General features: G+C 41.7%; 1 protein-coding gene across 4 annotated transcripts in view; it reads right to left on the bottom strand.

The window, feature by feature from the left end:
• Nucleotides 1–25,132, bottom strand: part of SCG5 (secretogranin V) — a 52,515-nt gene that overhangs the window by 4,342 nt on the left and 23,041 nt on the right. The window contains exons 3-5 of one of the 4 annotated variants that reach the window (XM_069462015.1): nucleotides 10,229–10,378; nucleotides 6,817–6,929; nucleotides 12–65 (exon numbers count right to left, since the gene is read on the bottom strand). In XM_069462015.1, the coding sequence (XP_069318116.1) occupies nucleotides 12–65; nucleotides 6,817–6,929; nucleotides 10,229–10,378 (317 nt within the window). The remainder of the gene's footprint in view (nucleotides 1–11; nucleotides 66–6,816; nucleotides 6,930–10,228; nucleotides 10,379–25,132) is intronic. The other 3 variants (XM_069462025.1, XM_069462034.1, XM_069462043.1) reach the window with 3 other exon arrangements.

Here is a 25,132-nt window from a genome sequence, read left to right as displayed (position 1 = left end):
CCGCACGTTACCCTTCGCTTTCGTCTCTGTCCTCCTTTCATCTTCTCGTAAAGGAGTTTCTTGTTCTAGAGTGAGGAGAAAAGAAAACACAAATGCAGAAGTATGGATTAAATTTGGTGGCTGTCTATTTTGAAAGCAGTATTTGGTGTGCACCCTGGATATCTGCATACACATATTTTGGAAACAAAACTAGATGAAAGGACTGTCGTGTCAGAAAGATGGACCACAAGGGAAAAGCCGGTGGTTGTGCAGCTTTTAATAAAGTCCTCTGCAATGCCCCCAGGCACGGCAGTGTCATCAACAATCACATAAACAGGGAAATGCGACATTCTAAAACACAAGGGGCGCTGGAAACTCATCTTGTCACTTTGAACAGCCTTTGTTTAAAACAAACAATTTGATCCCATTTATTTTTGTATCTAACTCCCTTTTTACGAACTTTACACAAACTATTCTCTAGAGTAGTGTCTGACTATTAACAACAATCCTCTATGTAAATAAACGAGACTCTCTGACTTCTGCAACCATTCCTCCTGTGGCTTGAGTCAGCGCCCCCAGTCAAGACAATTGGAAAACCATTTGTCCAATAACATTTTTAATAGACTGAACCTTTTAAAAACTGCCAAAAAAACTTCTTGGCAGAAAGGAAAGTTATGTTGGGTGGTGGGGGGTGGGAGAGAAAAGGGCTCTGTTACCACAGTTTGCATAAGTGTTTCCACATATTGCTGCATTTTAAACACATAGTGGACTTCAGTGAGCTCTACAATATCAGACACATGCTCGACATATTTCTATTTTTCTTCTGTTGAGATTATAAAAGACAGAACACTGAACCTGGAGGCAGAAAGGGAGAAGGGAATTTGCGGGTACCTTACTTGTGTTATTTCATTTATTTGATTTTTTTAATCAGAATGAAAATAATATAGGAAAGAGATGATTCACTTTGCTCTAAATAAAATACTTTAACATATTAATAGATTCTAAAAAAAGAAGGTGACAGAATTCTGGTAAGGAACAAGTTTATACAACACTTGCATCCTCTGAGCTGTCTGGTATAAAGATTTTTTTCTTTATGGTAGATTTGGAAGTGAAAATGACAAATGCCAAAATAAGCTTCATCATTTTCATGTTCATTAAAATCTATCCCACCTGCAATTTATGATGTGTATCTTTTGCCCAACCTCAACTATGTAGGGAGGCCCTGCCAGGAGTGAAGGAACTTCTGCCAAAAACGCCCGTACTGGCTGCAGCCTCTATCTCCTGCTCACTCGGGGCATGGATCGCTCTAATATCAGAAAGGAGAAAAGGCAGACTTGCAGATTATTCCCTTGGGGAATGAGGATATCGCTGTGAAGCTCATTCCCTTCGGTCTGTGGTTGGCTTTCTGGGAATGTGACAACTTGATGCAGAGAATGTCCTGCGAGTTCATGCCAGAGCTGGGAAGGGAGGTACAGGTGAGGGGGAAGGAGGCGAGGACAGTGGCTTCTTCATGTGCAGCACCGTGTTCGGCTGCTTGAGCTGGAGGGAGCGCCAAGGGGTCTGAGAGCTGGTACCATGGAGTGGGACTGTCAGTCAGCCCTGGCAGAGTTCCCCTGTGCCACCAGCAGGGTAAGGCACCATCATTTAAATCTCCTTTAGAAGATCTGGAGACAGAGGATACTCATAAGGGCCTATATTCAAAAAGAAATGCAAGAGGTCTGACTAGTCTTCCCTTCAAAGATGGTCCCTGTGTTTCCCCAAGAGCTAGGGTTAGGGTTAGCAGTATAATGCTTCCCCATGCCTGCATGAAAGTTACCCACCACTGTTATTGTACGGGCTGAAAGGCAGGGACTGATGGGTATAGTGTGGGTAAAAAAAGTATAAAAAATGGATGAGAAGAAACCAGACACCCACTCCTTGTCAATTCCTTCTGGAGTGGTGAACCGTGTGAGTAGCGGGGAGTTCGTTCAAAGGGATTTCCACTGTGCCATCAAGATTTTGGACAACTGCCCGGATCCTGGTTTCAAATCACATCCCTAAATGGAACTGGGGGGCTTCTTGAAGAAATACTTGATTCCAGAGCTAGGGCAGGGAAAGTACAAGGGTGAATAAGCCGGAATATCTAATTAGGTCTAAAAGTAAGGCAGTGCTCAAAAAATGACGGAGTCATGTCAAAAGAAAAGAAAAGCCTTGGCCGGGCGCGGTGGCTCACGCCTGTAATCCTAGCACTCTGGGAGGCCGAGGTGGGTGGATCGTTTGAGCTCAGGAGTTCGAGACCAGCCTGAGCAAGAGCGAGACCCCATCTCTACTAAAAATAGAAAGAAATGATATGGACAGCTAAAAATATATATAGAAAAATTAGCCGGGCATAGTGGTGCATGCCTGTAGTCCCAGCTACTCGGGAGGCTGAGACAGGAGGATCGCTTGAGCTCAGGAGTTTGAGGTTGCTGTGAGCTAGGCTGACGCCACGGCACTCACTCTAGCCTGGGCAACAGAGTGAGACTCTGTCTCAAAAAAAAAAAAAAAAAAAGAAAAGCCAGCTTGAAAAGACTCTCACTGGCCAAATCTGGGACGGTTTGAAAACTAGCATAATAATAATAGAAATCCATGAATCCACACTGATGCTAAGTAAATAAACACATCTATAAATAAATAAATAAATAAATAGGGAAGCAGGGGAAAGACTTGCTTAGAGTAGAATGCCAGCTAGTAAATGCAGAAAGAATAGTAGAGTAAGAAAATCACCATTTTGCAACCATGATAGTTGTAATTGATTCTGGTTAGCATCATCGATAGATGCTGGATTTGTTGGTTGAAAGTTTAGTGGGGAGCAGAGTATTTCCACAGTCTCAAAGTATCTTCCCAGAGACTAACTGTTAATTTCAAAAGGGGAAATGATAACTTTACCCCAGAGAAACCTGGTGAACATCACGTTAGTAAGGTGAATGGAGTCGACACTAGCAGTCATGGGACAAACTGATACCGTGTGCTTCCCGACGTAAAGCACTAAGCAGGACCTATCCAAAAAGGCACAACTCAAGTCTAATCACACGGAAACCTAGACAAACCCAAGCTCATCAAACCTGCTGAGGTCATGAGACAAAGGAAGTCAGAGAGGGTCTTTGTTCCCCATTTCGCCCATGGCTCAGGCTCTGATCAGCTGCTGATGAAAAGGGGTGAAAAGCATTTAGAAAGGGGAAGCATTTGCTTTTCCAGGCAACTTTTTCCCAAGCAAATAACACTCAGCTGTTAACTGTGTGTGTGTGTTGGGTGACCGTAGCCCCTGGCACTGTAGTTACACACATTGTCTGAAAGGCAACCAGTCTTTGACAGGACTCGATAGGACCGCTGCACAGGACGCACTGTGAGAAATGAACCGTGAAAAGACAGAGAATGTATCTGGTGTTTAAAGAACTCTGGAGTCAGATGGTGGGGTTCCAATCCCAGCTCTGTGGACCACCAGCTCTATGCTGTTGAGCAGGCTCCCCAGCTCCCTAAGCCTTCATTTTCTCATCTGTAAAGTGAGAGTGATAAGCATGGACAGATTGAACGAGATAACTGAGGTAAAGTATTTAGTATAGTGTCTGGCACATAGTATGTGCTCAATAAATATTACCATTTACTATTGTATTATGTAATATAATTATTATTCATCTTTGTATTCCCATTACCTAACACAGGGCCTGGAAGGCATATGATGAGCATTTAACAAATGCGTCTTGATGCAATAACAAAGAGAAAGAAATGCAGGAAACAAGGCAGACGCTGATATTTATAATATGTGAATCATCGCTAAAGAAGCAGTTCAGCTCCAGCTAATGTCAAAAACAGGGAAGCATTATTAGCACATAAGGAAGCAGGGACTTGTCTGCAGTTCTATCATGAAAGACAATGACTTTGGTAACTTAAAGGATGGTTGAGCTGAAGACAAGCTCGAGACTATCATTCTGTATAAACACTGAGGAAGGCGTGTGGGTCCCAGCTTAGAAAAGCAAGACGCACTCAATCCACACTTCCATGTGACGATCACACAAATCATGGTTTATTGCCAGGGGATGATGAGAAAATAAACAAGGAAACTTAAGTTTAAACAAACATATAGTTACAGATGATAAAAGGTGTGTAAACATTGTTCCTGGTCATTGATCTGTAATAGTACTTTCCTTTTCCATGTGGTCCTAAATTCTAGTCTTTAGCTCAAATGAAGACATGGAATGGGAATGACTGAGAGGAACCCAAGTCAGTGTTTGGACAAGGAATCAAAGAGCATGAAGGAGAGGGGGTGGCCTCTTACCGGAGTGCTGGAAGTAAGTGGAACTTGGTCAGAGAAATCCATAAAGGTTTTCAAGAAGAGGTGAGGACAGTTGGACAGAGAGAAGTTTTTGTCTCTCCCACCCCAACACAGCACCAATTCGGCTCTCCGCCCTTACCCAGATCTTTCTTAGTCTCTATCCTTCTTCCTTTCTCTCATTTCCAGCCTACTAATCAAGCTGGATGCCCTCCCACCTGAGACTTCAGTGCTGCCCTCCTCAGCGCCCTGACTTCCCCAGTGGCAACTGGAGCAATCAGCCACACTGGTCCTCAGTCCGATCTTCCTCTACCTTTCTGTCCCACCTTTCCCAGTAATTGCACCTGACTCACAGAGTACAGCCAGAACATGAAGCTGAACAGTGCCAAGGTGGGTTCATTTTATTTTCATGTAATTCTTCTTGACCATAAGACCGGAGATCAGCACCATGTACTGATGACTATTGTGTGCGGGCATCTAGCACAGTGCCTGGAACAAAGCAGGCTCAGTATCTCCTACTTGCTCCCTGTTGAACCTGGCCCTGGCCTCTGTTTGGGAATACTTTGCCCATCTCTTATGGACCCCTTTCCAGTGCTCCTCTGTGGTCTTCTACTCTTTCCCTCCGTCTCTCTTCTCTCTTTTATTCCTCCCTCCTCCCTCTGTTCCTCTTTTCTTTCTTTTCAAAATGCCCTCAGAGGGAAAGTCCACATGGTCCATTTAATTTAAACCTGACATATTTCATCTTTTCTCCTCACGGTATATTTACGTCATATACTAATTCTAGTTAGTTTTTTCCTCCTTTGAAATGTCTTCGATTCTCACCCTTCTTCACTATGTTCACCACTGTCAGAACTGGAATTATTTCTCTTATTTCCTTCCTGACTTTAGTCTCTTCTTTCTTAATTTCATGCTTTAACATAGCATGAAAGGTTACTAAAAGAGTAACTTTTTATAGAAGGCTTTTGTGATTTCAATCTTCTATTCAAGAGCCCATAGATGTTTTTCCACTGAATTCATCATGTTTAATGCTCCTAGTAGGCTTGAAAATGGTTCCACAAACCAATGCTTCCTAACAGAACTGCTTATGAAAAAGAAGAGAAATAGAATAATATGAAATGGAGGGAGCAAAATTAATTTAGGGGTGTTGTTCCTTTGTTGTTTTAAGATGGCAAATGTGTGTAAGTTGAAGGCAGAGGGAATTAACTCAGTGCAATGCTCAAGCAAGATGCTGAAAAAAATGAAAGTGGTCATTAACAAGCAGGGACATCTTTCTCTAAAACAGTGTAGCAGGAAGGGAGGGAGTTTAGTTTCGAGATTTCGATATTCTCAGTGAAGTACAAAGCTACCAGAAATGAGCTGAGAGGGATGGAGGACTTTAGAAGGGCTTAGGCAGTTTGGAATATTTGGTCATTCACTCATTCCACAGACGAACTGGCCACCTACTGTTATATGTGAACTGACACTCCCAGGTATTTTCCCACTTTTCTCACGGGGCTGCAACATTTGATTACATAGACCAACCCTAAAGGAGCCTAGATATATCCCTATTCAATTGTGCTCTTGCTTGGCTCATTGTTCCAGCCTGTTGGGATCTTCCTGAATCCCAATTCTGTCATACGGTGCTATCCCTTCCAACTTTGTGTCATCCTCAGAGAATCTGAGAAGTGTTCTATATATTTTTATTGTAAACACTGATAAAAATGTGCAGTGGGTTAGCGCTAAGACATGCAGGAGACCATGTGAAATCTCCCTCCTTACTGACAGGGACTCTTTAAGAAGCTCCCTTTTGGTGGCATTCTATTGCCTAGGCTGTATCTCTCCACCTCTCCTAATGGGAGATCATAAAAGATGTTGTCAAAGACTTTGCTGAAATCCAAATGCACCAGGCCCACTTCATCTCCCTCCTCAAGCTGGCAAGTAAATCAATAGTGCTGGCAAACAGAAGAGTACAATTAGATTGGCAAGACTTGTTTTTAGCACACTGATGCCAAATGCTCATGATTTCTCTTTCTAAGTGCTTATAAACAACTCCCCTAGCTGACAGCTCCATACGTACTTGCTGGGACTGACAGCAAGCTCATTGCTACGCACTTTGGAAATTTTTTTCTCTTTCTGCAAAGCAGAATTACATATTTCTGTTTCTAAGTTCTGGCATCCTTTTATCCATTGATCTGCAGAGATCATCTCCCTTAGTCTAGACATCAAATTTGCAAGTATTCTCAGTTTTTTTTTTTTCGAAAATCATATACTTTTGATAAAATCCTATAAGAGCTGCATGAAACACTGGTGAAATTTTAGGATGTGTATGACACGGAGACTGTAGCCGATGTTAGGTTGCTGTCTCTTTGGGTGGTTCTGGGATATTTCTGCCTTGCACATAAGTGTGGTTTGGAATGGTAATCACTTAAGTCCCTCTCAACCAGAGATTTCTGAAAAATCAGCTTCTCAACATTTTTTCTTCTCTTCCCCACCCATATTGCTTATCTCTGCCATCAGTACCTTCAGAACACCAGAGTGCAAAATCTACTAACAATTGAGATTGGACTTACCCACTTGCCCAAGCCTGGATAGTCATGTTCTGGATCAAAAAGGTGCTGGTGCAACTGGAATTCTCGACTGAACTCGGCTGTATCAGGAGTGTTTTCTAGACATCCATCATCTACTGCAAACAGTCAAAGGTTTTTGAGGAATGGCCAAGGTATTTATTATCATTCTAAGACATAATTTATCAAAAACAACTAGACATCTGAAGGTCAGAATCTGTTCACATCAGCCTCTCTACATCACTTTCCCTCTGGGACCCAGTTTCCCTGTTGGATGAGACTGCTCATCCCAAAGTCCTGTGCAGAGACTTGTTGGCTGTTCACTAAACTCACTTCCATCTCCTCCTCAGCACATAGCTAGACTAATTTCCCAGCCTTGCTTTGCAATCAGGTGGAGTCAGATGCCTGAGTTTGGGCCAATAGAATGCGGGCAGAAGTGATGTATCCACTTCCAGGACTGGCCCATAAAAACCTCCCGTATCATGCTCTACTCCTTCTCCCTTCCCCATCCCATCTGCTGAGTTGCTGGCTACATCTTGCCCACAGAGCAACTGTGGATGTCAAGGATCAAGATGACAGTGTGGGTTGCTGAACTATCCACCCCCACCACATTCTCACCCACCTTTGAAAGGGATTCCCATGAGTGAGAAATGAACTTCTATTATGTTGAGCCACTAACATTTTTTATCTGTTATAACAGCAAGTATTTCCTTAACCTGTATACTTCCATCGCATTCGTGACTCACTCTATTTTCTCTTGAGTGAACTCTTTAGAAACTTCTTCAGCTTCGTGGAGAAAGCACATTATATAGCAGCAACAATTTCCATACTGTACTTGACATTGTGTGTCACAGTGGTAACGGCTTAAGCTTTGGAGTCAGACAGACCACAGCTCAAGCATCAGATCTCAGCTCATACGTGATGGATAGGGTTAGTTCCTTTGGAAAGTTACCTTAGCCTAAGTCCACTTATTCATCTGTGAGTGAGAATAATCACATACTTACCTTAAGGAGTTGTTTGAGGAGTAGAGATGATCATATATAGAATACCTGGGACATCATAGATTTGCAGTATGTTTTAGTTTCCTTTCCACCACCTCCCTTTAAATGACAGTTTATGCTATGACTGCTTTTTGAAATAAAACATGTCTTCCATTCAAACCAAAGAAAGAAGGCTCTCCCTCTTGGCTGCTGCTTTTTACCCAAGCCCTATCATTACCAGGCACGACGCTCTAAAAATGAGTCACTTTTCCCCCCATCTCTAATGTATTTTAGACAGCTATAAAAAAGGGGACAGGGCAGGGATTGTGAATTTTGTGCAGGGCTCGGGGGACAAAGAGGGTCCCATTTCAAAGGGATGATGAGGCATTGCAATCAACACTGAAAGGGGGTGTATTGACAATTAGCCAGGTTGTCTAGCTCTTGAGACCTCTCTGAAGCCTTCCAGAAGCTTTCAGCATGCAGCCTCTCAGCTCTCAGCAACATGAAGCTAGTGTGGAAGCCATTCACATTTTGAACAAATCTCTAAGGTGGCTCAATGTGGCTCCCCACTTTTTACTAAGCTATTTATCTAACATTTACATCTACGGCAATTAACATGTAGGAAAGGAATACAAAATCAAGAGAGTTCAGGCAGTCTGCATGTGGCAGTTTTACAACCTATTCATAATGCCTTCTCAAGTACCTCTGAGTGGGCGCAGACTGAGATGCAGAGATAAAACCTGCTCTGGGAACTGAAGGTATCTTAGGGCCCGAAAATGTGCTGTGAAATTCACATCCTATCTCCGAGGCCGGGAGACGACTCTTTGAGCACCGCACCGCTGCTCTGCTCTATCCAGGGTGAGTGAGTGGGCCGTGATTCAGAGGACAGCATGCATGGAAAGGGGAAGTCAAGGTTTCATTCTCGGGTTGCTCAACTGTGCTGTGCTGTGTCATGATTCTTTGTGAGGCAGATTTCAAGTAATTGCTCACAAATAATGGCTAAATTTAGCAACTGATTTTTTTTTCTTGGAATGCAAATTGTGGTAGAACAAATAAGGAATATATTAGCTTAATGGAAGGATAGCCAAGGAAATGGCAGATAACCTGGGACAAGAAAGTGTCTGAAGTTGGGGTTTTATCCAACTGTATCAGCCCAGCTTGACTGCACTGCCCTCAGAGCGCCTAAGCACACAAACTAGTGCTTGGATTACATAGGTCTGTATTTCTCTTTTCTCAGGATAACCTAGAACTGCATTGAATGTTTCTTTAAGGCATTGACTGTGTCTTCCCTTTACAGCTGAAGAGACTGTGGCCCAAGGAAGTGAAGTGACATACTATTTACAGTCAAGACTAGAACTCAGATCTCTTGACTCAAACTCTGGGTCTCTTTCCATTCTCCCAAAACAGAATCATATGCAGGGCTGGTTACAACAGAACTTGCTGGGTCCCACCCCCTGAGTCTCAGATTTAATAGGTTGGGGGTGGGGGTGGGGCCTGAGAATTTGCATTTTGACAAGTTTCCAGGAGATGCCGCTGCTGCTGGTCCTGAGATCACACTTTAAGAACAACTACTTTATATTATATCTAATCAATCTAACCAGACCCTGGTACAGACTGTTGCTCTCCAAACTCTGAGCTGGTCTTTCTTCCTACCCATTTTCCAACCCTGGTTTTCCTCTATTTGAGGAAATGAGGAAAGTGAGGTGCAAAGTGCTTAAGTAACTTGTTTGAGGTCACATAGGTTGACTTTGAGTGCGAACTCAGGGAGTCTGAGTCTAGAGCCACTACTCTTAATCACGAAGGTAAGCTGCTCAAAGCCCAGTGTAAGTGTAGCCCACTCACCATTCTTTTTGGCATTAGCGGGTAGGAAAATGGGAGGGATACATGAGTAGCATGGAAAATTTCAACCTTCTTTCTTAACCAATTTCTCACTTTCTTGAACCCCCTCTCCCTCATGCTACCTCTTGGCACTTAAATAAACAGGACTTTAGGATAGATGCTAATTGGGTGTTGATGTGTGACATAGTTAAAATATTCAAGAGAAGTAAGAAAAACAAACAGGCATGGATAATCCACGCACTAACCAGTTCCAAAGGCACTAAAAATAAACAGAAGTTGTACCATAGAAGAGGAAAAAAATTGTTCTCCCTTTTTAGTAAAAGAGTAACAAGTACAGAAAAGAGCATCAATTCCCAAAGAAGGGGAGAGATAGAAAGAAGGTAAAGCCATGGCAAGGGAGTCCTGTATGGGTGTATGTGAACACCAGAATTCACACAAAGGTTCTAGAATACATTTCCCTTTCCCATCTACTTACAAATACATATGGGCTCATCAGAATAGAAATATAATTTCTGGGAATATTTGTAGCTAGTGTTCAAATTTCTAATTTTTTCCCAAAGACTCTACTTTCCATGGGAACCCAAGAGCATGTCCATTACCTGTTTTTCCAACAGGACAGGGATTTGGAGGGTCTGGGTAGCCCTGATCCTCACTGAAGTCCTTAGGAATGTTGTCGCCAGTCAACTCTGCCACGATGTTGGGGATGTTGCCAAAGGGACCCAAGTGCTGCAGTCCTTCATGAGCTCCACCTGCCAAGGGATCAGAAGCAGTTCATGGCAGTGCAATTAAATTCATTTCACTCAGTATTTATTCAGGCCTACCATACAGGCAAAGCACTGTGCTCTATGCTGTGAAAAGAGAAAAATAAATGAAATGGTTCTTGCCCTCTAGAGGTTTAGAAATTTAGTTGCAGAAACAGACACACTCTTACATACATCATCTCCACACAAGGAGAACTGTGTATGTGCTATAATAGAAATGTTAATACAGAATTATGGGAGCATGGAAAAGGTAGAATTTCTTTTGGCTGGTGGGCTGGGAGGGCTTCCTGGACGAGTTGGAACTTGAGTGGCACTGACACAGGTGGGTAGAGCTCTGGAAGCTGTCCATGGAGCTTGGGGCAAGATCAGGGGCGAGAGTGGGAGGCAACTGCCATCCAGGTACAACAGGCTGAAAGCACATTATGAAAAAAGAGTAGATAAAGAAAAAAAAGTCACTGTCATCCTGCTCTTCTAGCTCAACCACTTAGAACTTGGCATATTTACTCCAATCTTTTCTCCTCTGCATATCTTTTATACATAAATATTTATTCATTTTTTAATTTAATATCGAAGCACAAACATCTTTCTATTTGGCTGTATGGTCTCTATTTCTATAATTATAAATGGCTGTGTAGTTTTTTAATCCTGTGCCTGTACAATGACATATTAACCATTCCCCTATTGTGACACATTTAGTGTTTCTCAATTTATTTTAGGCATTTAATTTTTTCCATATTTTGAATTAATTTTTTTCAGGATAGATTCCCAGAAGTCAAATTATTGGGTCAAAGGCTATAAACATTTTTATGATTCTTGATATTGTATTGCCAAACTGTTTTCCCAAAAATGAGGTACCAAATTATAAAATATCACCAACAAAATATGAGAATAGTATTTTTACAACATCTTCTCCAGCATTGGCTTTTATAGAAATAAATTTGTAAATTTTCTTGGCTAATTTAAATTTTTTAAAATTACTGTTTTATTTTGAATGTCTTTGATTACTAGTGCAAATATTTTCCCATGTGTTCACTAGTTTTAATTTTTTTATGAGTTGTCTGTTTATGCTCTTAAAATTTTAATGTTTCTCTTATCAATTTGTCTGAACATTTTATATAATAAAGATATCAAGCCTCTGGCCATCACATTTTCTGCAAATATTTTCCCATGCTATCTGACTTTGATTCTGGGCATTATTACAATATTTTGCTATCATGAGATTTTAATATTTATATAGTCAGATTTGTCATTGTTGTTCTCGTTTATGATTCCTTCTTGTCCTTCTAAACTTACAAAGTTGTTGCCCATTCAGAAATACTACTAATATTTGGATATTTCTTTTATTTTTCCTATTTTTAAATTAGCTCTTTAATTCATATGTTATTTATTTTAGTGTATGTAAAATAGTTAACCCATTATCCCACCAGCATTTGTTGAATAATTCTAAACTTTCCCACTTGTTTCATGTCTTTGAGAAATATTTTAGTACCGCATACACATCAAAACCTGTTCTGAGCACCAAAACACAGCAGTGAATGAGATACAACTTATATTGCATTTTTACTTGACTTACTATATATAATAATGTATGTTAATTTCTGTACTCTTTCTTTTTTTATAACCTTAACATCCTATGAGGTTCAGGAAGCTTCCTTTTCCAGCACCAGAGCAGACCATATCTTAGAAGGACTTCATATTTATCAACCCCACTGGGACACAGGAGCCCCACATTTACAGCTCCCTTAAGGCATCCTGTACGCAGACCTATACATGAGAGGCCAATTCAGAATCAAAAGGTGCCTTGGTGTGCATGAAATTAGAGCCAAATCACATGAAAATGACTCCATGCTTCCATCTTCTCAAGAAGTACGACCTTGCTGGGTATAGTGGCTCATGCCTGTAGTCCCAGCTACCTGGGAGGCTGAGGCAGGGGGATCACTTGAGCCTAGGGGTTCAAGGCTTCAGTGAGCTAGGACTACCTCATTGCACTCCAGCCTGGGGGGTGGAGGGGAGAAGAAGGATGGTTTTGCCAACAAGCCAGATTATTTAAGTCCAGTTGGATGAGGCTCCCTTATCCCTGGTTGAGCACCAGTACTTGCATTTGTTTTTTTGGCTGAACCAGCTCCTCTTCAGATTGACACATTTTCTTCCTTTGGAAATGTTAATATATTCAGTAGGATCGTGGCTAGACTTCAGTGTCCTAGGAATCATATTGTCTCTTTGAAGCGACTTTGTATCATTCTGTCTTCATTTATTGTTTGATTAAAGTTTAATCTTAAAAAGACCATCTTACCTCCTTCAATTCCTCTAGTCCCCGAATTCAGACACCACCAAGTGGCTGGATTATTTGTTTGCTTTGTTTACATTTATATTTCATTGCTTTGTGATGAGAGTGGGTAGCCTGCAAAATTTCTGCATTTAAAAAAATGGTATTTCCTTTGTAGATTATCATATCATTATTTTTGGAAATTTTCCATGTTAATATATAAAATAGGTATTTAATAAAACCCATAAACATCTAAATATAGCCAATTATTCAATATTGTTAACTATATTATTTTATGTCCTTATTCATATTTTATCTGTTTAATCTATCATAATCTGAAGGCTATGTGTTCAAATCTACTACTAACAAAGAGTGACTATCAGTCTCTTTTATTACTTGCTGTTTTCACTTTCTCATTTTGATGCTATGCTAGTTGATATGTCCAAGGCTATAAAATCTTCATTTTAATTGTATTAGTAATTGGCTGCTAAATAAAAATTGATTGACAAATCATACTTTGACTCATACTTCTTTGATTAACTTGCCACTCTCATTCTGTTGATTTGTATTTCGTTGGTAAATCCTTTTATTTTTAACCTTTCTGTATTTTTCTGATGGTTTGCCCAATTCATACTGTGGTAACTACTTTCAGAGATATTCTTGGGATACATATTTATTATTCCACATTAACCCAAAAGCTGCAAAGGTTAAACAGACATATCGGTATACTTGGTATTGATATATTTGAAGCTTTGTATAATCTTGGCACTATAGCCACCACTGTGCTTGCTATAGGGCATGCTCTCCGCTGTGTCAATACGTGTCTCAACTTTTGAAAGCACCCTAGCATTAAGTGCCAGGAATTATCCAACTTGGCTCAAGGGGGAACGCATGTCTTAATGCTCCATTAGTAATTAATGAAGGGAGCAAACACAGTTTCCCTTATGGAAGGCCTGCCAAGGCTCTGTTTACCTCTGTGCACCAGTGCCATTAAAATGAATACAGCACTTGTTAGGAAGCAACAGATGTTTAGCACTAGGCAGATATATTAGAACACAGGCTCTTTTAAAACTACATTTAATGATGTCAAATCAAGAAACACTCACTGAGGTAGGAACTGTGGGAGATATGTAGAAATAAAAAAAACTCTGTCCTTTGCACTCCAGGAGATGGAAATTTATAGACAATTAAACCAGTATAGAAAATAAAATAACTTGAAAATTATATAGTTACATATACAACCAAATGCTAGTTCATTATAATGTTCAGATTATGTTCTCCTACTGTCCCTAAAGCCAAGTCAACCAAAATGTTATGATGCTACGGATGCTATTTGGTCCATTCATCCCAGTCTCCTTAACTATCTCACATTAACTGCACTAATAACCAAAAACATTTTTTAAGTTATTAATTATTTAATCCATTTTAAAAACGTTTATTGAGCACATCATATATGTCAAAATCTAGATGAGATACTAGAGGGTCAATGATGAACCAGATAAATGTAGACCTACTCTCATAGAGTTTACGGTCTATAGGGATATAAAGAGAAACAAAGATAATGCAGCCAGTTGTAGTGCACTTATAATGTGCCTGGAATACAGCAGGATGGCACGGTTGTGTAGACAGGAGGTATCTAACTCAGATCTAGGTCATGGAAGACTTTCTTTAGTCACACACCACACATTGGTGATTACATTAGGTGCTATAGAAAATATAAATGTGAAAGACATGGTTGCTGTCCTTTAGCTGGTTCTCCGTTCTAGTTGGTTATTCAAGACTAACAAAATAAGCTAGTAGTATGTAATAAGATATATTCCTCAATATAATTTATTGTGGTATAAGCAATAAATGGTTGTATAGACAGCAGATCTCTGTACAAAGGTAGGGTGGAGGAAAGTTAAGAAGGCTGCTCAAAGACTTTGCTAAAACTCAGGAGTGAAGTGACAAGGACTAGGATTAGGGTGACCACAATGCGAGTAGAAATAAGATTTCTAGCAGTGCACAGGAGAGAAATGAGTCAAAAGTCTGTGACGTTTCCAAAGTCTGCTGGTTTGAGAAAAGAATGCCAGCATTGATAAAGACAGGATCTTTCACTTACAGCTTTGAAATTATTTCAGGCAACTAATTAATTCTATCTTGTGATGGTGCTTTATTTATCTGTTTCCAACACAGCCATGGCACTCTCCAAATGTCTCTAGAATAAATGGAAAATATTTAATTCTTGCCAAATGAGTTTTAAGCTGAGTTTTGTTTATATAAACTTTGCTTTCTATAATAGAATCGGTACCACGCAGCTATTTATTTCCAAGCTCTAGATATCAAATCCTTGGTAGACTTTCCTTGTATTGTCATGGCAATAAAGTTCCACTCGGTCATAATGCCCAGAGCAATGGGGGGCACGGAGTGAGAAAGAAGGGGAAGGGGACCTGAGTTGGTCTTATCTGGGTCAGAGCCCTTAAATCCACTACTTGGCCTGGGCTGGAACCCTCCTTAAAAATCTGCCAAGCTTTTGCTCACACCCTGGCACTTTTCTGCATTCCCGTCCTCTGCCACTTGCCTCTATTTTGCCTCCTCTGCATATCCCTTCGAGGTTGGCAGTTTAGCTGGGCAGTTGCCCTTGTTTTCAGTCTCTCGCTGGCCTTGGCTACCTGCTCAGCTCCAAGCTTTGCCACCCATGGATTGTCCACTCTCAACACAGCTCCTAGCAGCACGCCCAAGGACCACCAGCTGGGGCCCAGCAACTCCAATGCTCCTTTGCCCAGAACAGGACACTAATTTTTCCAGGTTACTGAAAAATTCCTCTGGGTTTCAGATCCTGTCTTAGTGATTCTGAAGATCAGCTGTCAGTATCTAGTAAACAAAAATATGAAAATTGAGACTAGGATAGTAGATAAGTTTCTGAACCCTGTTGAGGGTGGGTAATCACTCTCTGGTTCTCCTCATATACAGGTTAAATAAATCTGTATGTCTTTTCAGAAGAAGAAGAAGAAGAATAAGCAGCAGCAGCAGCAGCAGCAGGAGGAGGAACAAGCAGGAGAATTGAATATCTACTGACTCCCAAAATTTTACCTGGTTTTGAATAGTCGTGGGCTTTTTGTGGTACTGTTTGGATTTTTTTAGTTGTTTAGTTCTAGACTAAATCTCTGGTATCAACACCTTATCTTGATGTCATTTGATTCTCCAAAATATTGTGCATAGAAAACAAAATCTGAGTTAATTGAGCTTTCCAATTATAGGAACAACTCCACTTATCTCTTCACTGGAGAATATGGTTTTCCATATAGCATCCAGATCACCGAAGCATCCCCTTTAAGATCAAGATTTATTTATTTATTTATTTTATTTCAGCATATTACAGGGTTACAAATGTTTAGGTCACATATATTGCCTTTGCCCCACCTGAGTCAGAGCTTCAAGAGTGTCCATCCCCCAGATGGTGCACACCGCACCCATTAGGTGTGCCAACCCTTCCTCTCCCCTCCCCCCTGCCCGACACCCGATGAATGTTAGTACTATATGTGCACTTAAGTGTTGACCAGTTAATAACAATTTGATGGTGAGTACATGTGGTGCTTGTTTTTCCATTCTTGTGATACTTCACTTAGTAGAATCCCAGCTCTATCCAGGATAATACAAGAGGTGCTAAATCACCATTGTTTTTTGTGATGAGTAGAACTCCATGGTATACATATACCACATTTTAGTAATCCACTCATGTATTGATGGGCACTTGGGTTGTTTCTACATCTTTGCAATCATGAATTGTGCTGCTATAAGCATTCTAGTTCAGATGTCTGCTGCACCATTTCCCGTTCACATTAATTCTGTGGAATTAGAGGTAAATACCTCCCTTGAAGGCACAAGTGACATCCTCCACAGAGCCTGATGGCATCACACCACAATGCAAGAGCTCTCCTGGCTGGGGATGGTGGGAGCAGTTTTGATAGAAGTCAAGTTTGGTCAGAAATGAAGAACATAGATGGGGCCGGCACCACTGCCCAACTCATTTTTTTTTTTTTTTTGGTAATGTTACGGTTTCGATAGTTTCAAAGTGCTTTCATATGTTTATTAAAAACATTCTAGTGAGGTCAGTAGGACAAGAATTATGCTCAGAATTATAAGTCAGAAAGTGAGCCCTGGGAGAATGTTACTTGCCTAAAGCCACTCAGCAAGTTGATGCCCTTTGGATTCCAGCAGGGTTTCCACTCCAAGATGGTACCAGGAGAGCCCCACAGGGCCTTACGTGGCCCATTCATTCCTACCTTTCACAGGGGGTTTCAGTCAGTCTTCCAAAGATCAGCTCTAGCTCCAGAGCAAAGCTGATAGAACAACCTATCAGAATAACAGGGCTTCTATAGTTTCCAGCTCACTCAGAGGATCCAGAGTGCCAATGACCATTACAGAGGCAGGCATCAGCAGAGTCACCGAGATGGGAAGCCAGCTGTTGTCCTCCTACTGTGGTTCCTTTGGGTCTGCGTGCCCTCCCCATGCCAGAGGGCTTGGAGCGTCCAGACAGAGCCCCTGCCCTGCAGACTCTGCCTCACATTTGGTAACAAACAGCCTGACAAGCTTGCAGCGAGCAGAGCCTCCCCGGTGTCCTCCTCCACCCGCAGCCCCAGAGAGTCGTGCGACTGGGCATCGTGCTGGACAATAAAGGAGGATTGTGGCGGGGCAGCCTGGTGCCAAGGAGCCAGTCACCCACCTCCTAAAAGGGGGGTTCCGTGAGGAGAGTCTGGCAGGGGGTGGGCACACTCGCCTGAATACCAGCCATTCAGCTGAAGGGAAGGGATCCAGCAGTTTTCACTTACTTTACCACAAACAGCACACGCTAAAAATACACCGCGGTCTTGATACATCATTTATGAATCGAGGACCAGTTTTTCTTTTGTCAACGGTCTGGGTGACAGACGCAGCCGGAGAGGTTATTCCAGCAAATGCCTGGACTCCTTTGTTTTTTCCCTCAGACTCCTGACAGCAGAAGGTGCAGGGCAGTTTTGAACATTAGGGTCCCCACTGGACACGAGGAAGACAGAGGCAAGAAGAAAGGGCTGGAGAAAGACAAACAAGTTAGCCCTTAAAAATGGGGGAGGAAAAGCCTGAAAAAAATGGCCAGCATAAGAGTGGGATTTAAGATTTTCGATGTCTAGTATCCATGCTTCTGCTTCATGCAACCCAAGTAATTCAAGGGGGTAAAACGAAGAAATGAAAAGAACTGAGTCATTTCTGTACACGTCCTTCTTCAAAATTACTTGTGTATTAGGACCTTTTTTGCCTTGATTTCTGGTGAGAAATGAGAGCCCTAAAATTCAAACATATTTATAAAAAGCAACTACTTTCATATACTGAGACCTACAGACAAGAAAGTACCTTTTATACAAAGACACTTTTATAGTTTCTTCTTGTTAGGGCCCTGGAGTTCAAGTCCACATTCTGTCATACACTCTGCGATTCCGATAACCTCCCAATTTCACTGGACCTCAATTTCCACCTTTTTAACCATGGATAATATGCTTGTGGGAGGATCAAATCAGCTGGTCTATGTGAAATGTTTACATCATTGCCTAGTATGTAATAAGCACTCAATAAATGTTACCTTTTATTATATAATGAACATTTCTTAATAACACAATTGGCAAAGCCTAAATTAATGATCTTACATATTTTTCATTCTAGTGATCACAGTCCTGTGTTTGGGGTATCAAGCAACAGGGGTTGAAAACAGTTGAGGTTTTTATTAGCATCAGTGCCTAAAACTAAATACAGCCACGTGTTGCTTAATGATGGGGAGAGATGCATTGTTAAGTGATTTCACCATTGTGCAAACATAGTGTGTACTTACAGAAACCTAGATGGTGTAGCCCACTACACTGCTAGGCTATGTGGTGTAGCCCTGCGGTCCCCAACCCCTGGGCTGCTGACTGGTACCAGTCTGTGGCCTGTTAGGAACTGGGCCACACAGCAGAAGGTTAGTGGCAGGCAAGCAAACCAGCGAAGCTTCATCTGTATTTACAGCCATTCCCCGTGGCTGGCATCACTGCCTGAACTTCACCTCCTGTCAGATCAGCGGTGGCATTAGATTCTCATAGGAGCTCAAACCCTACTATAAACTGCGCATGTGAGGGATCCATGTTGACTCGTTATGAGAATCTAATACCCCTCTTGCCCCCACCACCCATCAGTGGAAAAATTGTCTTCCATGAAGCCGGTCCCTGGTACCAAAAAGCTTGGGGACTGCTGGTCTAGCCTACTGCGTCTAGGCTACAAATCTGTACAGCATGTTACTGCACTGAATACTGTAGGCAACTGTAACACAACAGAGAGTATCAGTGTATCTAAACATAGAAGAGGTACAGTAAAAATAAGTTATTATCATCTTATGGGACCACCATCATCTATGTGGTCTGCTGTTGGCTGAAATGTCATTATGTGGTACATGATTGTAATTAAATTGATACTTGTGTTCATCCTACTCATTTTTTTCAGGGCAGGCCTCCCCTATCCCCAGTCAAGATGCATAATCCCTTCTCTCAAGGAGCTTGCCCTCCAGTAACAGGGGACAAAAAAGGTCCACATACGTGTATCTAATTTAAGTGTCAGTTTGGTGAAAGAGACCATGAGCACTAGAGGGGAAGGGAAATTCGTCTCCTGGAATGAGAAAATGAGCACATGATCAATTACACTTAGAGATGGATATTGTCGCCTCGTCACTCCGCCCCTCCCCTCCAGTAACAAACTTTAGTTTAAGCTGTTTAGTAGAATGGTGAGGGCTTCTGTTGCAATATTCACATTCTCTAAACTCATGACAAGTGACCCCGAAGCCCACAGCACTTGGCAATTGAGAAAAACAGAGGAACGATTCCATCTATGCTGAATTGGCTTATTCACTGATTTGCCTCAGGGCGGGAGGCTGGCCCAGGCAGTTTGCTAGCGTTGTCCTTCTGCTCTGAGTTCCAGCCTGGTCCCTCGCAGGGATTGCCCGACACAGCCACGTGGGCAAACACCCTGCTGGCGTTATGCTGTCTCTGCAGGAGAGATCTGAACTGGGCTGAGCCTGTGGGCAGATAAGCAAAGCGAAACCCATTGTTCAGATATTTTGTCTTGACAGGCATTTGTTTTCATTCCTTTTCTTTCTTCTTCTGCCTTTCCCCCTCATCCTAGGATCTAAAAAACGCGGGCTCCTTGGGGACCAAAGGCAACATTATCATCGTCTACTTGGAGGCACGCAAACAGCGAAGGCAGAAACGCGGATCCTGAGCGCGCTGCATTGTAGCGTTCACGTCGACATGTGGTCCCAATTTAGGATCACAAGCAAAGCTGTTTATTTTAGAAAAGCTTTTTAGTTGACTTTTAAGGTATTTTGCTTAGGCATTGCTTGCTTTTCAAAAGGAGAAAATGCGAATTTTTTTCCAAAGTGGTGTTTGTTTGGGCTGTTTACTCATTTGCAAAAGTTCAGATTTTATTTTGTGAATTTAACTAATTTTTCGGCAGCCACCAAACGCCCCACCCCTCCCCAACACATAAGCACAAACCTCAAAAATAAAATAAGATAATTTCGAAATGAGGCATTTTTTAGGATAGCTTTGGTAGGTTTCAAAAAAAAAAAGCCATTTTGAATAGGTGATTGGCAATAGCACTTTCTGCTCCTTCGTATAACTTTTATTTGCTGCCTGAAGTGAGGTCTCACCTTGGCAATGTGTATAGAAGTCAAGCACGTCTGTATGCTGAGGCTAAGGCCCAATTTTGTCTTTTAAAAACTTTACTCCGTCATTCTTGCTGAAATTATATGACTAGACTGAGGGTCAGAGTGGAGCTTAATTTGAGTTATCAGTTAGTGTTGAAAAGTAACGGGACAAAAAATTGTGGTGGTGATCAGCAGTAGGTGGGGATATGGACAAAAATGTGAAAAAGTCAAAAAATATGACTTTGGGCCTCGAGCATCTGGTTGCACATAGAGACCTACTGCCTCCAATTATTTAAAGCCCCCACAGCATCTTTCTTCTGAAACTGCACTTACTGATGACATCCTTTGTCCAGAACCTGAGCCCCACTTCCCTGCTGTCAATGACATGACAGGTCCTGTGTGTCATCCCTTCGGGGAAGCTTCTCTGCTAACATGATAGTGAGCACTCACTAACGTGTGGTATTCTGCTCCTGTATAAGATATGTACAACTTAGAGGAGGACTTCTGGGAGGATTATTTTAGCTTAATGTAGTGACTTCACCCACAGGAACTGCAGGTCCCCCGGTGTGCCGGCTAAAGAGGCGAGAAGAATATGTAAGGTTTTCAGGCAAGGAAAAAGGGCAGTGGCAGTGAGGACCCTGCAGGCAGAAATCAAGATACGTGGAACATCAGAGGCCAAACCGGAGCCAGGTAAATGCGTAGGAAGTTCGTACTGAGTGATCCAGCATCCAAGGAGATAGCGTCCAACACAAAGGAAAAGAGTAAAGGAGATCTGCAGAAGCGTAGGAGAGGGGAGCAATGACAGATGACATCAACACCAAGACACCATAGCGGAGGTGACCCTCTGCTACAGACCCAAAGCTCTTTGGTGGTTTCTGTTAAGGCTCAACTTTCCAGCCAGCCTGGCCTTCACAGGCAAGCAGGTCACTGGGAACATACGGTTGAGGGGAAGGTGTGAACAAGGGTAGCGGAGACCGTGATGGGCTCATTCCACACGGGGTGGAGATAGGAGTTGGCCGGGCCTGGCAAGGCTGCCTGGAGCCCTCTGTATCAGCCGGCCTGGTGCTGGCAGTCCCCTTTCTGAGGTTCCACACTGGCCAGGGGAGCAGTGCCCTACCATGGACCAAGGGTACGTGGATTAGGAATGTAATTATTCCATTGTGTCAGTTCCCTCCACTTAAGACAAGGGGACTTGATTTGGGTCAGGCAAGGCCTTCCGGGCCATGAGAGAGAACACTGTCACTTGGCCTTACAAATCGGTACCTGCATTAACTACCGACCCCCTACCTCTTTTTCTCTCTCCAAAGCTGCTATAAATCAGTAAACATTCCTTATAAATGGCTAGAATAAACATTTGTTTTGGACAAACAGTGATCTCTTTGTAGAACATTCTTTTCTGTTTCTGAGTTTCTACCAGTTATTACCTTTTTTTTTTTTTTTCTTTTTAATTCCAGCCTCAGGGGGAAAGGGCATGTGATGTGTGTAGTGGGGGTGGGAGGATGCTCAGACTGAATCCTCTACGAACCTTGGGCGATACTTTCCTGGCCTGTGGTTTTCCCATCTCACACAAATATTCCCAACTTCTTCCTTTCGTATCCATGGAATCTCTGCTCGGCAATAGTTAAGAATAAAACTACAACAAAACCAACAGGAAAGGTTTAGCCACTTGTTGAGTATCAACTGTGTGCCAGGCACCGCACCTGGAGCTAGGACCCAATGGCACAATGGAGGGGACACACTCAAATGGTCACAAAGCCGTGTGGACAGGGGTAAGCAATTCACGCCATACAGTCCAGGAGATGGGCCTCTGGTGATGCACACTCAGGCAGGTGAAGCACTCCACGTAGACACAGGAAATGCGACTTACAGAACTCTTTTCAGCCTTAAAAATGGCACTCTCTCTTACCCACACATGGGAACAGGGGTAAAGAAAGCATAAGCAACTCAAATTCATAAATAACGTTAGACTTACATTTAAAAATGGCTTCAACCTCCCCACTCACCCCCCTCAGCAAACTTTTAACTAGAACCACTAATTAGAAATAATGTTGGCATGAGTAAATTTCAGTCTCTCTTCATACACTATTTTCAAATGGATATAGCAGTACCACATACATAATTTTAAATTGTCTAAACCTCATTTTAAACAATAAAAAGACACAGGGGAAATTAAATTTCATGATTTATTATTTATCCCTATATAGCCAGCTTATCATTTTAACATGTAAGTGATTTAAAAAATTACCATTAAGATATTTTACATTCTTTTCTTGCACCTCTTTCAAAGTATGGAGTGTAGTTTATACTTAGAGCACAGCCCAATTCAAACCGGCTACATTTTAAGTGTTCAGAGGCCTCGTGGGGCTGGTGACTACCGTGTTGGTCAGCACAGGTACCCAGAGGTCAGGCGTGGCGGTCAAAGCTTGAACAGCAATCCAACTGCTCGGGTTTGAGTCTCGGCTCCATCATGCTAGCTGTATCAGCTTGTCTATAAAACGCGGATACTGATAATACCAACCTTAAGGTGTGGTATGAGGATAAAAGAAAAGAAAATAGTCCTTGCAAGGGTTTTATTGCACAGTTTCTGGCAAATATTGTGTTTAATAAATGCTAGCTGTGGTTGTCACTTTATAATGCACGAGCTCTCTCCTTAAAAATTTATGTGATCCCCAACAGAAAATCCAAATATAGAACCATCCTCATATAGTCACCTAATTTTTGACAAAGCGGGAAAGAATATACTCTGGGGACAAGAATCCCTATTCAATAAATGGTGCTGGGAGAATTGGTTGGCCACTTGTAGAAGACTGAAACAGGACCCACAGCTTTCACCTCTCACAAAAATCAAATCACGGTGGATAACAGACTTAAACCTTAGGCGTGATACAATCAGAATTCTAGAAGAAAATGTAGGAAAGACTCTTACAGACATTGGCCTAGGCAAAGAATTTATGAAGAAGACCCCCAAGGCAATCACAGCAGCAATAAAAATAAATGAATGGGACATGATTAAATTAAAAAGCTTCTGCACAGCCAAAGAAACAGTCACGAGAATAAACAGACCACCTACAGAATGGGAAAAAAATTTTGCATACTACACATCAGATAAAGGACTGATAACAAGAATCTATTTAGAACTCAGGAAAATCAGCAAGAAAAAATCAAGCAACCCTATCAAAAAGTGGGCAAATGACATGAATAGAAACTTCTCGAAAGAAGATATAAGAATGGCTAACAAACATATGAAAAAATGCTCAACATCCCTAATCATCAGAGAAATGCAAATCAAAACCACGAGATATCACTTAACTCCAATGAGAATGGCCTTTATCAAAAAACCCCAAAACAACACATGTTGGCATGGATGTGGAGAGACAGGAACACTCATACACTGCTGGTGGGACTGCAAACTAGTGCAACCCCTGTGGAAAGCATTATGGAGGTATCTTAAACAGATTCAAGTAGACCTGCCATTTGACCCAGCAATCCCATTACTGGGCATATACCCAAAGGAAAAAAGGTCATTCTGTAACAAAGACACATGTACCCGAATGTTTATAGCAGCACAATTCACAATAGCAAAGATGTGGAAACAACCCAAATGCCCATCAATACATGATTGGATTAGTAAGCTGTGGTATATGTATACCATGGAATATTACTCAGCTATAAGGAATAATGAAGATACGACATCTCTATGGTTCTCCTGGAGAGAGTTGGAACCCATTATATTAAGTGAAATATCCCAAGAATGGAAAAACAAGCATCACATGTACTCACCAGAAAATTGGTTTCCCTGATCATCACCTAAATACACATCTGGGAATGACACCAATTGGACATCAGACTGAGGTGGGGGGTGGGGGAGGGGATGGGTGTATGCCTACACAATGAGTGCATTGTGCACCATTTGGGGAATGGTCACGCTTGAAGGTGCTGACTCGGGAAGAGGGGGTGGGGAAGGGAGGGATATATACCTACATGATGGGTGCAACGTGCACTACCTGGGGAACAGACACGCCTGGAGCTCTGACTTGGGGGGAAAGGCGGTACATGGGCAACGTATGTAACCTGCAATTCTGTATCCCCCATAACAATAAGATGAAATAAAAAAAAAAATTTATGTGATCCCGAACAAGTTATCTTACCTCTTTGAATATTTTGTTTCCTTCTCTGTAAAACAGAGGTGATAAAAATATTTCATGGAGAAGATTAACTGGTGCAAACATAGCTCTTAATAAATGTTTGTTTCTTTCCCCTTGAATTCAGGTGAAGAAAGAAATAGCCAAAGGGCCAGCTGAGCAGGGATAGAAGTGTCAAATGGGATACAGTGTCCAGGTAAGTAACTACACCTTAGGCAAGCATCCCAATGGGTCCAACACACCTCAGTCAGTTAGAGTGCCCACTGGATGTGTTTCTTTGTAGTTCCTTTACTAGAAGCTACATAACAGCAAGCAGGTTTATAGACTGATAAATTGAGTATTTAAATAGAATATTTACATCTTATATAATATATCTGTTTGCATGTCTAATTTACTAGGTGCCCATGGTCAGTATTTTAAAGCTGTGGCTATACTCAACTCCCTGTGTTGATAAGAAGAAAAACTTGGGAAAAAGTATCTGTTTATTATAAGATTCAAAATCTCTAATGGTAATGGCCTTTATTGCTTTCCTACTCAGAACGGTGTTTTTTCATATTTAATGGCTCATTCAGGATTTTGAGAAGGAAAACTTAAAAATTTTAATTAAAACCATATCCTAAATATCCTTCGGCTCCTCTGCATATTTGTTT

Source organism: Eulemur rufifrons, chromosome 2, assembly GCF_041146395.1.
Source record: "Eulemur rufifrons isolate Redbay chromosome 2, OSU_ERuf_1, whole genome shotgun sequence".
NCBI classification, from domain to species: domain Eukaryota; kingdom Metazoa; phylum Chordata; class Mammalia; order Primates; family Lemuridae; genus Eulemur; species Eulemur rufifrons.
This window is presented reverse-complemented; position numbering and strand designations above follow the sequence as displayed.